The sequence below is a fragment of the Mercenaria mercenaria genome, chromosome 11, assembly GCF_021730395.1.
Source record: "Mercenaria mercenaria strain notata chromosome 11, MADL_Memer_1, whole genome shotgun sequence".
NCBI classification, from domain to species: domain Eukaryota; kingdom Metazoa; phylum Mollusca; class Bivalvia; order Venerida; family Veneridae; genus Mercenaria; species Mercenaria mercenaria.
Window position 1 is genome coordinate 37,696,898 of NC_069371.1, and position 17,871 is coordinate 37,714,768.

The 17,871-nt window shown below is 34.0% G+C and overlaps 1 protein-coding gene across 4 annotated transcripts in view; it reads left to right on the forward strand.

The window, feature by feature from the left end:
* The first annotated feature begins 1,000 nt into the window (after nt 1-1,000).
* LOC123532706 (polypeptide N-acetylgalactosaminyltransferase 13-like) overlaps nt 1,001-17,871 on the forward strand; it is a 54,783-nt gene continuing 37,912 nt past the window's right edge. For 2 of the 4 annotated variants that reach the window (XM_045314251.2, XM_053517168.1), the window contains exons 1-4: nt 1,001-1,093; nt 5,296-5,378; nt 6,048-6,258; nt 7,518-7,622. In XM_045314251.2, coding sequence (XP_045170186.2) covers nt 6,063-6,258; nt 7,518-7,622 — 301 coding nt within the window. In that variant the 5' untranslated portion in view covers nt 1,001-1,093; nt 5,296-5,378; nt 6,048-6,062. The remainder of the gene's footprint in view (nt 1,094-5,295; nt 5,379-6,047; nt 6,259-7,517; nt 7,623-17,871) is intronic. The other 2 variants (XM_045314253.2, XM_053517167.1) reach the window with 2 other exon arrangements.

The following is a 17,871-nucleotide window of genomic DNA, read 5'->3' on the forward strand; positions in this document are numbered from 1 at the left end:
CCCTAAATTTAGGTCAACTCCCGCCAGGTTGTACGAAGGAGAACGCACCTACCCCGAATTAAAAAAAAGGTGATAGTTGTGACCCAGCAAAATGTATGTGTTGTATGAAAACTCTTAGAGCCCATTGTTGCATCTAACCTAACCACATATTTGTTAAAACATAACATACTCTATGAAATCAAGCACGGGTTCCGCGTGAAACGGTCCTTGACCCAACTCAATGAATATGCAAGTGAATTATCAAAAAATCTCGCAGCAGGCAAACAGAATAATATATAATAGTATATATAATAATATTAGTGATTGGTTTCTATGATAATAATTTATGTGAAATTGGTGATACAGTACGTACAGAAATTATTCAAATACGTTTTTCTCATCATCTTGGTGCAGATGTATATCTAGCTATACCGTACTGACTTTCTTTTGTTTAGAATACTGGTCAAGTTTTCACATGTCGAGATTTAATTTTAATGCTGTCTAAGACATAACAAACTTATACATCATGTTTTGCATTCAGAAATTATGGAAATAATTGTAATTGTAAATAATAATTGTCTAAAACGGATCCGTAATTCCAGATATTTGCAGCCATAGCAATAGCACCCCACTTCTTTATTTTTGTGGGGCACCGGTGATTTTTCTAGGGAGCACTGCCTATTAGGTAGCACCTTATTTCATATTATCATGTATGCCTTTTCCACCCACAAAACAGTCTAATGGAATAGGTTACAATCCCCCCCCCCCCCACCCCCACCTCTCCACCACACAAACACACCACCACCACCACTACCACCGCCACCACTTAAGAAAGCAGTATCACAGCTACTAAGTATGGCAATTGTTTATTCGTTTTTACTTCTTAATTTAGCATTTTAACAACCATATCACCGGATATTGCCGAGAGGTGTGACGCAGTAAGGAGAGAAAGGCGGATAGGACAGTCGTGTTGCCAAGACGATATCGATATTGTTATCCGCAATCAAATATATTCAGCAATGTTTTAGCCTCATTGGTTATAACTTCCGGCTTTGGAAAGTAGACGTGGAATCAATAATTTTGCAGTAAAATGATAATTTTGCAGTAGACTGAGGTAAATATGATGCATATATAGGTAACAGCCATATGGTTTTTTTATTTGAATTATTTTTCTATGAATTGAAAAAAGTTATTGGTATTTAAACCGTATTTTAAAAGAATATTTCTTTCATAATTTGTCAGACAGTTCACTAACTTAGTGTTGAGGAACAGTGTTAAGTAGTTGTATAATAATCCTTAGTCTTTGGACTCTTTAGAAATTAATTGAATTATTAAGTTATGTAATATATATCTCTTTGTAATATTGTCATATGATCATGACGTTTAAATTCAGTGACTGGGAAAGAAATTTTGTCCATGGGACAATGGCTCGTCATACACAATAAATTATGTGACATTTAAAAATTTTATGTGACATTCAGAAATTTCTATGGGACAAATCCGACTTGTAAACTAGGAACTGGCATTGTAGTATGTACATATTTCAGATTAAAGAAGCTCTCAGTAAAAAACAAATATAGTAACTAAAACTGTAACAGCTTCACAACTTGTCAATAAAGAAAATTATTGAAAACTGACAAAAAATGAAAGTCTAGAATAAAATACGATGTTAAAACATGTTTTTAAACACTGGAAGCACTTTGAATCTGCACACTGAATACATTCCTTTGTGTAAGATTTGCACTATTAAATAGTTTCATCCTTTTGCATTCAATACAATTTAGCCATGTGACACAGGGCTCATCAGCACTTAAAACTTATGAGACATTTTTCATTTTTATGTGACTATGGCTCATGTCTCATAGGTTTCCCAGTCACTGCGTTTTTAACTGACAATTACACGAAGACAAATTATGTCTTCCAAGGCTCTTGCGGCAGTAGAAAAAAGTGAAAAAGAATTTTTTGGAAGTGGCTAGGGATCACGTTAACTGAACTGGATCACTGAGTTCAATCTGGAGCAAGGTATATGTTCTTGTTCTCCATGACAATTTGATAAATCATTAAATGTCTGAAAGCATTAGTCCTCCACCTTTGATTCACGTGGAGGAGTTGGCACTTACTTGTAGAGAACATGTTAGTGCAAGTGCATACTTATTTGCCTGCTGTGACATAACTGAATTGCAGTTGAAAAAATGGTGCTTTTCCCAAACAAACTTGTTAACACTCTATAGTCTACATAGTACATTTTCAAACTAATCTACAGAGCTCCAGATAAGCTTCTAGTGCAGTGATTTTTTTTGCCCTTTTGGGAAAAGGTCCGGTACCGGATAAATTGGGAAAAATAGCGGGGTTTTTACTCAGATTGGGAATTTTTATAGTTAACTAATAACATCATTTAGAATGCTTCTTCCTTTATTTCCATGTAAATAGCATCAAACAAACTGTTTAAATGGTTAAATCATGGTGAATGTCAATTGTAACTAATTTTTGCTTCTGTAATCATCAAAATGCAAATTAATTTGGTAATTTGGGGAATTTTTGGATGATAAATGGGAAAAAAGATTGCATTTTTCAATTGGGAAAAGGTCCTTTTAGGGGTACTTTATAAAGAAGGAAAAAAATTGCTGTAGTGCAATTGGGTATTTACGGTATTTTACCCATCACTTTTTGTCTGAATTGGGTATTGGAAATCTGAATTGGGTGAAAATGATATTATTACCCAGTTGGGTATTTGCTAAAACCAGTTTGGTATTTTAATTTATAGTTCTAATTATTTTTATCTTTAACCAAGGATATATTTTTTATTGTTTAATGTTTTCTGGGATACTTTCGTTCCATCATGTTGTTTTTTTAGCTCGACTATTCGAAGAATAAGTAGAGCTATCCTACTCACCACGGCGTCGGCGTCACACCCTGGTTAAGTTTTTTGTACCAGTCCACATTTTGACAAAGTCTTTTGAGATAAAGCTTTGAAACTTTCAACACTTGTTTACCATCACCATGTCCAGTTATAGGCAAGAGTACATAACTCTGTCAAGCATTTTGACTGAATTATGGCCCCTTTTGACTTAGAAATCTTGGTTAAGTTTTTCGTACCAGTTCATATTTTGGCAAAGTCTTTTGAGATAAAGCTTTGAAACTTTCAACACTTGTTTACCATCACCATGTCCAGTTGTAGGCAAGAGTACATAACTCCATCAAGCATTTTGGTTGAATTATTGCCCCTTTTTTTAGCAACCACAGCTAAATTTTCAAAATTACTTTTTTACCTTTATTTTAAACTTATTTGAAAGAGCCTTTTAAAAGAAACACAGAACAGTTTAAATTTTGAAGATATCTCAACTGAAACAAAAGTTATGCCAAGTTTTTTACTTAGAAATCTTGGTTAAGTTTTTCGTACCAATCTACATTTTGACAAAGTCTTTTGAGATAAAGCTTTGAAACTTTTAACACTTGTTTACCATTACCATATCCAGTTGTAGGCAAGAGTACATAACTCCATCAAGCATTTTGGCTGAATTATGGCCCCTTCTGACTTAGAAATCTTGGTTAAGTTTTTCGTACCAGTTTATATTTTGTGTAAAGTGTTTGACATATGGCTTTGAAACTTTTATATCTTGTTCAGTATTATAGTCTCTATCAATAGGCAAGAGTACAAAACTCTGTCATCTTTTTTGGCTGAATTATGGCCCTTTTTGAACTTGGAAATTGGTTTTGTTTTCGTATATGTCCATGTTTTGTCAAGACTATTTGACATATGGCTTTTAAACTTTAAACACTTGTTTATCATTATGATTTCCATCTGCAGGCAAGAGTACATAACTCTTGACAACTATTTTGGCTGAATTATGGCCCTTTTTGGACTTGGAAATTTTTGTCAAAATATTTGAACTGTGGCTTTGAAACTGTTAACACTAGTATATCAACATGATTTCCATCTGTAGGCAAGTGTACATAACTCTGTCAACTATTTTGACTGAATTATGACCCTTTTTGGACTTGGAAATTAGTTAAACTTTTCATACTAGTCTATGTTTTGCCTAACATATAACTTAATAACATATTTGCCATCATGGTCACACATTGCCACTTAGTGCAAGACTAATCGAAATCCACAAATACAGGAAAATTGTTTGTTTAATCCATTTTTTTCTTTTGTCTGAAAATCTGTGGAAATATTTTGACCCCATTCTTCAATCAATTCTTGGATAGTCGAGCGCGCTGTCATCCGACAGCTCTTGTTTATTTTTAATGCAGTCAGAGATCGATTATCCACAATATCTGGATTTCTGTGTTGAACACAGTGTGTTCACGGCAATTTGTGCTCTCCCATAAGATGTCAGCTAGTATCGGTGACACTGTATCATCAAAAACAGATAACTGTCTTTGTTGAACAACAAAATATCCTTCTATTTTGTTTGTATGTGCTGCAACAATGTTTTTTCTGCAACCTCTATTAGTACGTTTTTTAATCAGCGTAATTAATTGTTTACAAAGCGTCCAAATAACACCAATCAGACTGAATGGTCCTGTGTTGTTTTTTTTTTGATAAATAGCAGCCTTTTCTGCCGTAACGACGTGTTTCCAGTCTGTTCTCTAGCGTGAAAGTCTCGTACCCATTCTATAATGAGTCAGGGGTGTAACTGTTTTAAGTTATGTAACCTAGTTTAAGTTCAAAACCATGTCATCAAGCTCAGAAACTAGGTCATTAAGGACATAAATATTTTTGTTGAGCCCGCTTGCGATGAGCTTAATATAGTCGTCACATTTGGCGGGCCGGTGTATGTGCGTGCGTCTGGAGTCTCCCAACCATAACTTTGACATGCATTGACCAATCTTGTTTATATTGTGCATGAATGTTTACCTCAATGAGGAGGAGTGTCATGCACAAACCCCATGTTCCTATCTCAAATGTCAAAGTCACAATTGGAGGTCAAAGGTCAAATTGAAGTTTGTCCGGAGCATTTCTTCTTCATGCATGGTGGAATTTTGATGTAACTTGGCATGAATGTTCACCATTATGAGACAGAGTGTGATGCGCAAGAACCAGGTCCCTAGGTCTACGGTCAAGGTCACGTTTAGAGGCCAAAGGTGCTGACGGGCTCGACATTCCGCCCGTGTGCATGCAGAATGTGTTTCTAGTTTAACCCAGTGGCAGATGTCAGAAAGCTTTGATTTTATAAAACATTACGTTTTGGGAGTGTGTTGAAAATTTTACACACACACAGAGCAAATTATGGATTAATCACTTTCTTGTTTATGATTTGAGAATATGTTGTTTTTATCCCATTTATGTACCTTTTCTATTATGAACAGAATTTTCCTGATGCCACTGTGCCACGGACCAGATCATTAACCAAAGATTCAATGTACAGCTATCTTAATTTATATCATAATAGGTGAGCATTATCTTGGCATTTAGTAGATTACCCAGAAAATCACTTCTATACAACATCCACCCCAGGTGACTGACAAAATACCCACTGCTCAGTATGAGTATGGCTGAAAAAAAAAGACACTTTATTTTGTTAAATAAAAAGCGTACTTTAAAAAAGCATGACAGGTTAAATAATGGAATAAGTAGAAAAACGATGTACATGTATTAAGAAAAACAAAGGGGAGTTCTGTCTATATCTGTTTAAATTTGGAGGAATATGTCTGTACTCCCTAAAATAATGACTGCTAACACGGTATAAACAATACTGTCCTAATAGCAAGCACGTATAGGAAAATAAAAAATAACAGGGTGAATAACTCTGTTTGAATCTTATAGATATAATTTTTATGAGAGATAATCAAAACTTAATAATTATGGAATATGAAAAATGTTCTTAATGGAAGGAATTCTCATTTTAAATTCTTAGATTATGCTGAATTAAAGTGTTTACAGTAAAGTTGCTGCTAATATAATACAATCTATATTTTTTGTGAAACTTATTGTGTTTCAATGCTTTGAACAGGATTTAACATGTATGAGGCACTTAAGAACTGATCCGTAACAGGATGTACATGTAAACATGAGTAAAGTACTCATAACTGTTAAAATAGATTTTTTATTGTTATTACAGTATAAGGATTACACGATGGTAAGTCGACTAAAGCTCCAGTACTGCAAGATCGTGCTGGCCACATCTCTTGTCTGGTTCCTCCTTGATGTCGTCCTCCTCATGTACTACACAGACTGTGCTACCAACGCAGCCACAGATTGTAACACTAATAACAAGGTGAAAGAAAAGAAAGCAGACAGTGGCTCATTACTACAGAGGATTTTACCAAAAGGTTAGTTGATGTAGCATGTTGGGAGAGCTTTGGTGTTTTAGAATAATGTGTATAGTCTTTTAGATGTGTAATAATTCTTCTCTGGCTTGCGTGATAGTCATTTTTAATTTCAGGTCATTGACTGAAACTTGTTCACAGATACATGTATGTAGTTTTCTCACCTATGACTATGAGACATAATATTCTGCCATTACTGTTCACTACCGTAGGAATTAAATCATCAAGGGGATTTTAGCCCTTATTTTATGCCTGCATTTACTTCTTTCTATATAATAAACATATATATTATGAGAGAAGAATTACCTATCTGTGAATAAGTAGCTTTAATGCATGAATAGAATGTTCTTTCTTTATTACTTGTCATACAGTTACAAGATTTTCTTCTGTCCAGAAAGTCGGCCCAGTCTTTATGTTGTATGCTGTAAAATCATTAATATTTGTGGAGGTCTAGCTTGTGTGGTTGCAGTCCAAATAAACAAATAAAATTCCAGTCCATAAAATTAAATCCCAATGAAAAAATAACATTCCAGATCATTTCATCTTCAGAAGTGGGAATCATAAATTTAAGAATGAAATAATCGTTTTTAGCAAAAACCTCAAAATTTAATGCCCATAAAATGAAATGATTTTACAGTAAATTTTGCTGATATACAGTTGAAACTTGGTATCTTGAATTCCAAGGGACCAGACATTTTCTTTAAGACATTCAAAAATTGACTGAAAATGATAATTTTATGCATGTGTTTTTTGGAATGGGACTTGAAAATGTCTTTGACTGAGTTTGAGATAGCCGGAATTTTTTTTAATTTGAGATAGCGAGTTTGGAATATCGAGTTTCAACTGTACTTATAAATCTTTATGCTAATAAATTGGCTTAGGAGGCCTAAGGTACATTTGCTGCTGCAGCCACAGTTAATAGTATTCTAGTTCTGAAATATTTCTATTTGCTTTTGATGGTGTGTTGTAAATCTCTCTGAGCAGTTTTCATAAATAGTGTGTTAACATGATTTATACTGATGTGCAGTACTAGCATTATTGTGTGCTGATTGATTATTAATATTTATATACTAAGTGTATAATCGATTCATCTTCTATGAAAATTAAATTGATAATTTTTTAATCGTGTACACATAGTCCTAAGTTCATATTTGCCCAAATACAATACAAGTGCAGTAAGGCAGAATTAAGCATGTCTAGAGGACTTGACTGTGGCCAAATTTCAGTGTATGACACTAATTTTTTTTTGCTTTGAAATGCAGAGCCTGTTGCCCCTATAGACAATGACAAGCACGCCAAGTTTGAAATTCCCACCACGTACAAAATTCCACCAAAAGTACCAGTCTTGAACAAGAATGAAAAGCCAGGTATCCAGCGTAATGTTGCTTAGAACCGCAGCTAGTTACAGTTATTTTCCCCTATACTGCTGGTGTGGCTTATACATTGCTTATTACATTTTTTTCGGCACATAAATGGAACCTTAAGTTTTGCGGGTATACTTATTCAGTATAGAACTGGAACAAGGCTGTTGGCTGGCATTGTTATGGGCATGTGATTGTATTAACTTTCTATATAGTTTGCAAACTTGACACAAGTCAGAATTTGCAGGAAGCATGTGTAAAAAGATGTATACTTTTTCTTTCTTGTTTAATTAAGTCATACGCTTTGAGGTAGTGGACACTAATGACACTAAACAATTTCCTTAATGCAATTTGGCATTCTTCTGATGCAGATGTGACTTAGCGAGTACATCATACATAAATTGCCATTTGTCACTTCAGGTCCAGTACCTTAAACAGGTTCATTGTTTTAATGAGGACATTATGACCTAGATTTACCTGTTACTGTCATAAAGAAACATTAAATCTAATGGTTTTATAAATTTTGATTGATCTTGATTTAGTTTATGTCCTATAATGAAAGTAAAACAGGGTCATAATTTGCTTGAATTTAAATGAAGCAAAACACCTTTTTTTTCAGACAATAAAATTACATCATATCCTACTATCTTTACATAGTTCAGTATTAAATTTGTTATTATTTGCCTCAAAATCCTCCTGACAACATTTTTTTACATCTGCCTTTACTGAAGCTAGCTGACAGCCTGTTAATATTGTCATCATGAAACTGGCTAAAAATAAGGGAAATGCTGGTATCTGGGACATGTCCTGTTTTATTGTTGATATAATTATGTACCCCTAGTCCTCTACCTAATTCTCCTTCACCTCCAACCTTTTGGATTGTTCCCCTACATATAATTTTATCTGTGGATCTTAAGGATGAGAATCAGGCCTTGAGAAACAAAACTCAAACAACACCAAATCATAGAAAGAAAGAGTTGTTTGACATGAAAATTGATAAGCATGTAAAACATGTATTTTACTTTACAAAACTAGTGTCAGTATACTGATAAAAACATTGAATTCCGGAAAAGGACTGCCTAAAGGGGCTCCACTTCCGGACAGTTAAACGCCTTTAAAAACTCACCATTTTTAGCTCACATGTCACATAGTGACAGTGTGAGCTTTTGTGATCGCGCAGCGTCCGTCGTCCGTGCGTCCGTCCGTGCGTGCGTCCGTGCGTAAACTTTTGCTTGTGACCTCTCTAGAGGTCACATTTTTCATGGGATCTTTATGAAAATTGGTCAGAATGTTCATCTTGATGATATCTAGGTCAAGTTCGAAACTGGGTCACGTGCGGTCAAAAACTAGGTCAGTAGGTCTAAAAATAGAAAAACCTTGTGACCTCTCTAGAGGCCATATTTTCACAAGATCTTCATGAAAATTGGTCAGAATGTTCACCTTGATGATGTCTAGATCAAGTTCGAAACTGGATCACGTGCCTTCAAAAACTAGGTCAGTAGGTCAAATAATAGAAAAACCTTGTGACCTCTCTAGAGGCCATATTTTTCATGGGATCTTCATGAAAATTGGTCAGAATGTTCACCTTGATGATATCTAGATCAAATTCGAAACTGGATCACGTGCCTTCAAAAACTAGGTCAGTAGGTCAAATAATAGAAAAACCTTGTGACCTCTCTAGAGGCCATATTTTTCATGGGATCTGTATGAAAATTGGTCTGAATGTCATCTTGATGATATCTAGGTCAAGTTTGAAACTGGGTCACTGCGGTCAAAAACTAGTCATTTGGTCTAAAAATAGAAAAACCTTGTGACCTCTCTAGAGGTCATACTTTTGAATGGATCTTCATGAAATTGGTCAGAATGTTCACCTTGATGATATCTAGGTCAAGTTCGAAACTGGTCACGTGCCTTCAATAACTAGGTCAGTAGGTCAAATAATGAAAAAACCTTGTGACCTCTCTAGAGGCCATATTTTTCATGGGATCTGTATGAAGGTTGGTCGAATGTTCATCTTGATGATATCTAGGCCAAGTTCGAAACTGGTCAACTGTGGTTAAAACTAGGTCAGTAGGTCTAAAAATAGAAAAACCTTGTGACCTCCTAGAAGCCATATTTTTGACAAGATCTTCATGAAAATTGGTCAGAATGTTCATCTTGATGATATCTAGGTCAAGTTTGAAACTGGGTCACATGCCGTCAATAACTAGGTCAGTAGGTCAAATAATGAAAAAACATTGTGACCTCTCTAGAGGCCATATTTTTCATGGGATCTGTATGAAAGTTGGTCTGAATGTTCTTGATGATATCTAGGTCAGGTTCAAAACTGGGTCACATGACTCAAAAACTAGGTCACTATGTCAAATAATAGAAAAAAAAAACGACGTCATACTAGTTCAAAACTGGGTACATGATTCCGGAAAGGTGAAGGCTTCACCGGACATCAACGCCTTACTCATTTTTTAAAGAAAAGTTACACATGTTCGTTTTGATGCATTTGCAATAGCGTGCAAGTCATGAAATTTCGCATAACAAGGTGGAACACAGTTTTCAACAATTGTTTATCTTTATTTCTTTACAAATGGTATTCATTTTCAAAGGGAGACAACTTTTTCCGATTATTTTAAGTAATCGTCAAGAAAAAGTTGTTTCCCTATGAAAATAAATGCCATTTGTAAAGAAATAAAGATAAACAATTGCTGAAAACTGTGTTCCACCTTGTTATGTGAAATTTCACCACTCGCACGCTATTGCAAATGCATCAAAACGAACATGTGTAACAGTTCTTTGAAAATGGTGAGTTTTTAAAGGCGTTTGACTGTCCGGAAGTGGGGTCCCTATAGGCAGTCATTTTCTGGAAGTCAGTGTTTATATCAGTATACTGACACTTGTTTCGTAAAGTAATATACATCCTTTACATGCTGTTCAATTTTCATGTCAAACAAATCTTTCTTTCTATGATTTGGCAATGTTTGATTTTTGTTACTCAAGGCCTTCTTCGTAATCTTAATCAGTTATTGGACAAGTTTATTTAGAATGAATTAATTTACTATTATATATGTATGACCAGTTAAATTATGTCTAAAAGCCATTCTTCCATCCTGCATTTGAGTTCATTGAAAACATTATTGGAATGCTTGTTAACAAAATTCTTCCATGTAATGCAATATTTGTCCAGTTGCATCATTATTGAGTCTCTAGCATTAAAGGAAATGCAGAAGAGCTATTTATCATGATATTTTATTTTAAAATTAAAGTTTGTGGTATTTTAGTTTGCAGTCCGTACTTAAATTTTATCTGCTACATGATATATTACATTGAAAGAAGTTGTCAAAAATGCAATTTGCATTTTGTAAACTGTTTGTTCAAATTAGTCTTAAACTCTGGTGAAATATTCATCACAGTGTTCGAATTAGTCTTAAACTCTGGTGAAATATTCATCACAGTACAGTTAAATGTTTAACTGTAGGAGTCATTTGAACATGTCTTTGCTCATCGAAATGGTATTAGCTTGCTACTATAGTTTTAACTTATTTTAAAAACAACTTAGAATAGAAATCTTCCAGACTTTCGCCAGTGTAGGTGTATAGACTGTTCTTGTGGGGAAGCTATCAAGCTGGCTTACTGAAGGTCCGTGATTCTACTCGGGTGCTCTTCCATGCCTGAAACAATTACCAGAGGAGCACCTTGGGTTGTCCTCCACAATCTAGAGGTAGAAGTCACTATAGTACCTGAATTGTGTTATTGTAAATCAAAACCTAACAAAGAAAAAAGTAGCATGCATCTACAGCGTTTTAGTATTTTCATTATGCAGGAATGACCTCATGGAAATTTGATTCCACAATCAGCAGAAAATAGCAAAAATTTAAAACAAAGATGTGAACTTTACCCCTAATTAAGATTTTGTTGGTATATAGCCAAAAGATATGATTGCCAAAACCATTTAGCAAAAATTTCTTTCCAAAATACAAAATGTATACATGATAGGTCCAGGTTTTTCTTGTAATCTTTCTATCTTAATGTTATGTTTTGTACTTGGAAAAAAAAAACACTTTTAAGTTTTGTTTTAATTTTTTCAGATCATTGGTATAATTTGACCTATAAAGGGTTGATTTAAATTCTATAATTTTCAAATTGACAACTTCTTTCCAGATGAACCACTTGGAGCTGATCTGGATAGGGATTATTGTAGTTTAGTAGATAATGGTAGTGGTAGAAACCCATGTATTAAACATGAAAATATTGATGAACTAAAGTTTAAACAATTAGTGGACAACTTCACTAATTTGAACAATAGCATACAAAAGCAGTTATCTGACAATGAAGATAAGATTAATAGGAGACTGGACGAGTTTGAAGCAAAGGTTGGTGAAAATGTTAAAGAAGCAGAGACAAAAGTGGTCAAGAATTTAGAAGGTCTAGCTTCTAACGTTGAAACCAGAATCAAGATGAGGGAAAAAGAAATTGATGGAAGCATAAAGCTCTCTATAAAAGAAGTTGAAGGTAGTCTGAAAGTGTTTGAGAGAGAAGTTGAAACTTATATGAGAAATGTTATCAAGAATATAGATGATAATTTGATAAATAGGGAAAAGGAAAGTATGGAGAAGATAGGAAAGTATATTGCAGCAGTTGAAGAAAACATGCAAAATCTTGTTGTGAAGGTGCATTCTAATATTGGTGTAATGTTAAATGAAGTAAATGAAAATATGAAACAGACATGTAGCGAAAATGTGGTGGATCATACTGAAGATGTCAAATCAGTTCAAAAAGAAAATGTAGGCTCAGATACTGAAGATAGTTCTATAGATACTAGTACATTTAAGTCTGGAGAAGATGAAATTCGGCTGAAAGGTTTGGAACAGCATTCATGGAGCATTGAGGATGAAATTAACAATAAGGAAATGGAAATGGCTAGTGTTATTTCTGTTGAAGAAAGGGATCGTCAGAATCAAAAAGATCTGGAGCAAAGGCAAAATGAGGACAGTATTTGGTTGGCAGTTGCTTGCGAGAGGGGAGAAGAATGCCGTAAACCAGATTGGCTAGGAGAAGAATACGATTACATGTTTAACCGAGACTACTACATTAATAAAGATCCTGGTAAAATAAAAATGTGGGAACAAAGAAATGGTGTTCATCAAAACTTTCTTAGGGCATTCTAAAGGCATGTGAAGCTACACACTTACTGTTTTTATCTCTGTGGGCAGTATAATACATGGCATGGAATCAAGTGAAGAAATAGTCTCCAAACAAATATAATTTTTGTGTTTGTAGGGTAGATTTATTTCCAAAATTACTATTGTATTTTCATGTTTCTGTAAGTTTATTTTAAATTCATTGCAATAACCCTATATCTCTTTGAACCTGTTTTCACTTTGTTTTGGAGATTATTATATTCTTTGAAATTAGCATGTTTTGTTATTTTGGTGTTTGTGTGGGATGTTAAATTATGGGTGAATATTTCAGTAATTTTTCAGAGATTATAACCTCTTGATATTATTTTGTCATAAGTTATACAATAATGCATATTACTGACATGCTTTCAGATTTCTTTTTTATAAAGTCATAATATACCCTAACATACAAAGTACATGGATGCAAGTCCCTGTTGTCCCCTCTGTAATTCCCTTTCTGAGGCTTTCCTCTGAAACCTGTTCATAGATTTTCATATATCTATTTGTCATAATATCACAAGATATATCCATGACCTAAGTCAAAGGTCAAGGTCATACTTGGAAATCAAAGGTCAAATAACTTTATTTTATGTTGCCTTTATATCATCTTAACCACTGGCAAGATTTTCATGAAATTGTTATCAGTTGTTAACATTGTTAAGACAACTTGCTAAGCACACAGCCTGTGTCACAAAGTCCAAGGTCAAGTTCACAGTTTAAGGTCAAAGGTCATGGTCAGAATATTTTACTTTTCCAATATTAAAAGCAGTGCCTAGGAATGTTAATCGCCTTTAATGATAGCTCTAGTTTAAATTTTCAAATTTGAATGGAATCGCTCCTTTTTTTTTCAGTAGATACACATTTTGCAAAGACATCTTCTACAATATTATTTTCATGAAAATGAGTTTATAGCTCCCAAATGTCATATTTGATGATACAGCATTGATGGATAGTAAGAAAGGAATTATTTATTAAACTGTCTATGCCTTAGAGGTTGTATCAAATTTATGAATATATGTTTTGATGTACCATGTAACCATGGAGTCCTTTTAATGCCAGAAACATAAGTAATTCTTTCTCATTATGGTGTCCTTTAACAAAGTCTGCAAAGAGTTGTTTTTCTATTGATGTTGCTATCTGGTAGTGTTGGTTTTAATTTGAGCTATTTTATTAGTATCTGATAAAGTAAAGCAAGCAGTCAATTAAGGTATAAAACACTTTGAAGTTTGGTACGCACAACATTTTACTGAGGCTGTTTTAAACCATGCTCAGTTTTGTCTGGCATAATTTAAATGTTTGACAGTAACTGTTGTGATGCTGAAATTGTGTAGTTGCTGTTATACTTAATGTACTTTTATATTTCAATATTTCAATGGGGAGTGCTTATCAAAAGATAATGTGATTTTTTTGGGTGGGGGGGGGGGGGAGTGATTATGATTTCAAGTCATTGCACTTGCTATGTACATCTACACAACTTCAGTGCCATACACTGAATCCTTGTCCCAAAATACTGTGTCAGAAGTCCCATGGTCTCTTGACATTTCTGGAGTCATGGTGAAAGAGCATTAGTATTATCCATGTCATGAGTTTGAAAAAAAAAAAAACAGTTAAAAAGATTTACCAATACATGATTAAATGTCAGGTTATTTCTCACTGAATAAGTCAGCATTTTGTCACCAGTAAGCATACCTGGAGAAAGGGTCGTTGTCACACAGAAGTTAATTAAGTATCCCTTAATTAATTATAATGAAGGTCAGTTGCAGTTTCGAGTGTTTCTTGTGTTTTATTTTTGTCTTAAATTAAGTGTCATCTGAAGGTACATGTAAATATGTTAACTCCCCTAAGGGTAGATTGTTAGTATGATGTTGTTTATTTGTTATATATGATAACATTTTCTTGGCTTGACACAATATTTATTTGTCAATGACACCCATAATTTGGCCAGAAGCATATTGATATATTCTAAAAAGTAAATTATTGTTTAGTAAAATCATTGAAGTTGAAATGCATGGGAATTATAGCCCAAGTGATATAGTCATACACATTGAAGGCAATTAACATATGAGCCGCGCCATGAGAAAACCAACACAGTGGCTTTGTGACCAGCATGGAACTAGACCAGCCTGCGCATCCGAGCAGTCTGGTCAGGATCCATACTGTTCGCTAACGGTTTCTCTAATTGCAATAGGCTTTGAAAGCGAACAGCATGAATCCTGACCAGACTGCGCGGATGAGCAGGCTGGTCTGGATCCATGCTGGTCGCAAAGCCACTATGTTGGTTTTCTCATGGCACGGCTCATATTATGATTATGATTTTGGTTTTAAAATAACATCTGCTAAAAGTTTACCTATTTTGTGTCATATTCATTTTCAGTGCACAGCTGTGATTTATTTATTATGATGACCGAACAATATTATATTGTCCCATAATAATGTCACACTTTCAGCTGGGAAAAAAACAAATTGGGTTGTATTACTATTACAGCCTTAACCAATTGCGTGTATTTTTAAAATGTGGGTGTGTAACAAAAAGCCTCCATATGGAGAGGATTGGGTTATTTTGAGGTGTCGGTAATTTTTGCAACATGGTTATGCACTTAGTATTTGAAACTTCAGAAGCCATGAAATGTTATAACATGCATGTTACAATGTCAGAGATTCATTGAGCTATTAGGATTGTGAAATCAATTTTCCATGATCATATCTTTAGTTTTTCATTCTTTTTCTGGCCTTTCAGTGTTTTTGAGGCCAAAGTTCAGCATCGGTGGTAATGGCAAATAGTATTTTTCTCAGTGTTCAAGCTGACAAAAAAAAGAATTTCAGAATTTTTACTGCTACCTTAAGGCATTACTAAATAAGCTTCTCTTTCAATGTCAGATCCCAATTTGGATACATGTTATACAATATATTGTTCTCAGTTGTAAAAGTCTCAGTCCCATTCATAGATCATTTGGAAAAGGCGAAACCAAAATTTGTAGTCCTGTTTGGCGCCATATAACCTATACTGTGTTGGTGTGCCGTAAAACCCAAATAAATAAATAAATAAAGAAATTGGAAAAGGCATGCAAATTGGAAGCCATTTACTTAGTATCTGGAAATAGTATTGCAAAGATTTCAGAATTTCTCACTTTGAAAATGTGACAGCCTTTGAATGATAGTTTAGTGAAAATTTCAGGTTGTATTAACCCTTAGCCTGCTGGTGGCAATTGATTCTGCCTTTGCGACCAGTGCAGACCAAGATCAGCCTGCACATCCATGCAGTCTGATCATGGTCTGCACTGTTTGCCATTCAATCAGTATTTTTTTTGGTAAGCACCCCTTTGAACAGTTAATGGTACTTTCCAAATTGAAAGATGGACCAGTCCATTATAGAAATTTAGCAGGCTAAGGGTTAAGTGTAATCTGACATGACTTTACAACTTAAACCATTATGTTGTGACCTCTAGGACAGCAGTTTTTCTGGATATTTATTCTTGAAAACATGTACACTGTACAGTATGTAGGTAAAAATGGTTTTAATAGAAGAGGCAGAATGGAAGCTTAAAATATTTTATTGGTCAACAATTTTTTGCAGTGATTTCACTTGTATTCAATATGGTCAATCATTAAGACATCCTATGATTTGAAATTTATATGACAAAAGATAAGATATTTGAAGAAAAAAAAGTATCATAATGCCGGTGCTAGTTACACTGTTTAACCTTTAGTCTGCTGCCGGCAAGTGATTCTGCCTTTGTGACCGGTACAGCAGGCTGATCATGGTCTGCACTGTTCGCTGTTCAGTAAGTAAATTTTCAGTGAACACCCCTTTAATAAATGGTATTGTTTAAATTGAATGATGGACACGTCCATTTTAGAAATTTAGCAGACTAAAGGTTTGGGTTTTTTTTTCAAGATAATAGCAGAAAGATGTATTTTGTGTCCGCCTTAGAATAACACATAAATTATCTGCTAGATGTCAGAAGTGACACAAATATAGACAAACCTGTCAATACATTATCACGTTAATGACAGGTCATCAGACACTATTCTCCAAATAGGATACAATAAATGCATTGTATATTCTGTCCATTATTTACTGAAGAAAATGGATCCCAGGGGTGCATCTGCAAAATTTAGCCAAGACAGACAATGTTTATATAGTATCATAAATAGTTATAGTTGGAGAGGAATTCACATTGGAAAAGTTACTATCCTTGTAGAAGTTGATTTATATAGAAAGAAAGATCATCTAAGACTGTTCATTGATTATGTACATGATAATGGTTTTGTTTGGTTTGGAAAAATCCCATTTTACCAACCTTCCGTGGTACATAATGGCCATCCCTTTCTATTAGTACCTTATGTTCCCTGGTTGGGTCAAGTTGTTTCATATATATATATAAGTGAATACATTAAATGCACTTATGCAGTGAAATAAAATCTTATTTTGATGAAATTTTCTTGCTGCTTTTCATGTTATGAATAAAGAAGGGTTCTTTTTGTTGTTCTTAACCTGTCAAAACAAAGAAACATGCTGCCATGCATGTCAACAAATTGAAATTTTAATTATGGTTTATTTAAATTAAAACCACTTTATTATGATGTGGTGATTAAACTGTTCTTTAATGAACTCATAAACTCATTATGTATGACATGAACTTCCAATTAAAGTGTTGCAACAGTTCTGCTATTTTTACAAACATTAATATATCACATGCATGAATATTTATTAAGCAAAGAGCATTTTGATTAAATACTGACAGAACAGCATTTTAATTAATTACTGACAAGTGGCATTATAATTAACATTATTATTACTGTAGGTTAAAGGTAAAGTGATACAGAAATACCAGACATTCAAACAGGTTATGGTAAAATTCATATAAACACAATTTAAATTTATAACATGGCCATTGTGGCTGAATTATAGATTGTAGAAAAAATAACTACTCAGTTAAAGAGGGCTTGGGTAAAGTGTTTTAATTGGTGTTGAATAGTAGCATTTTCTATGTAACTAGATCAGTAATTTATTAGTGGGTGGATACTAAAGATAAACCATTATTTAAAAAGCTATTTTGAAAATGCTATGACATACTTTTTAA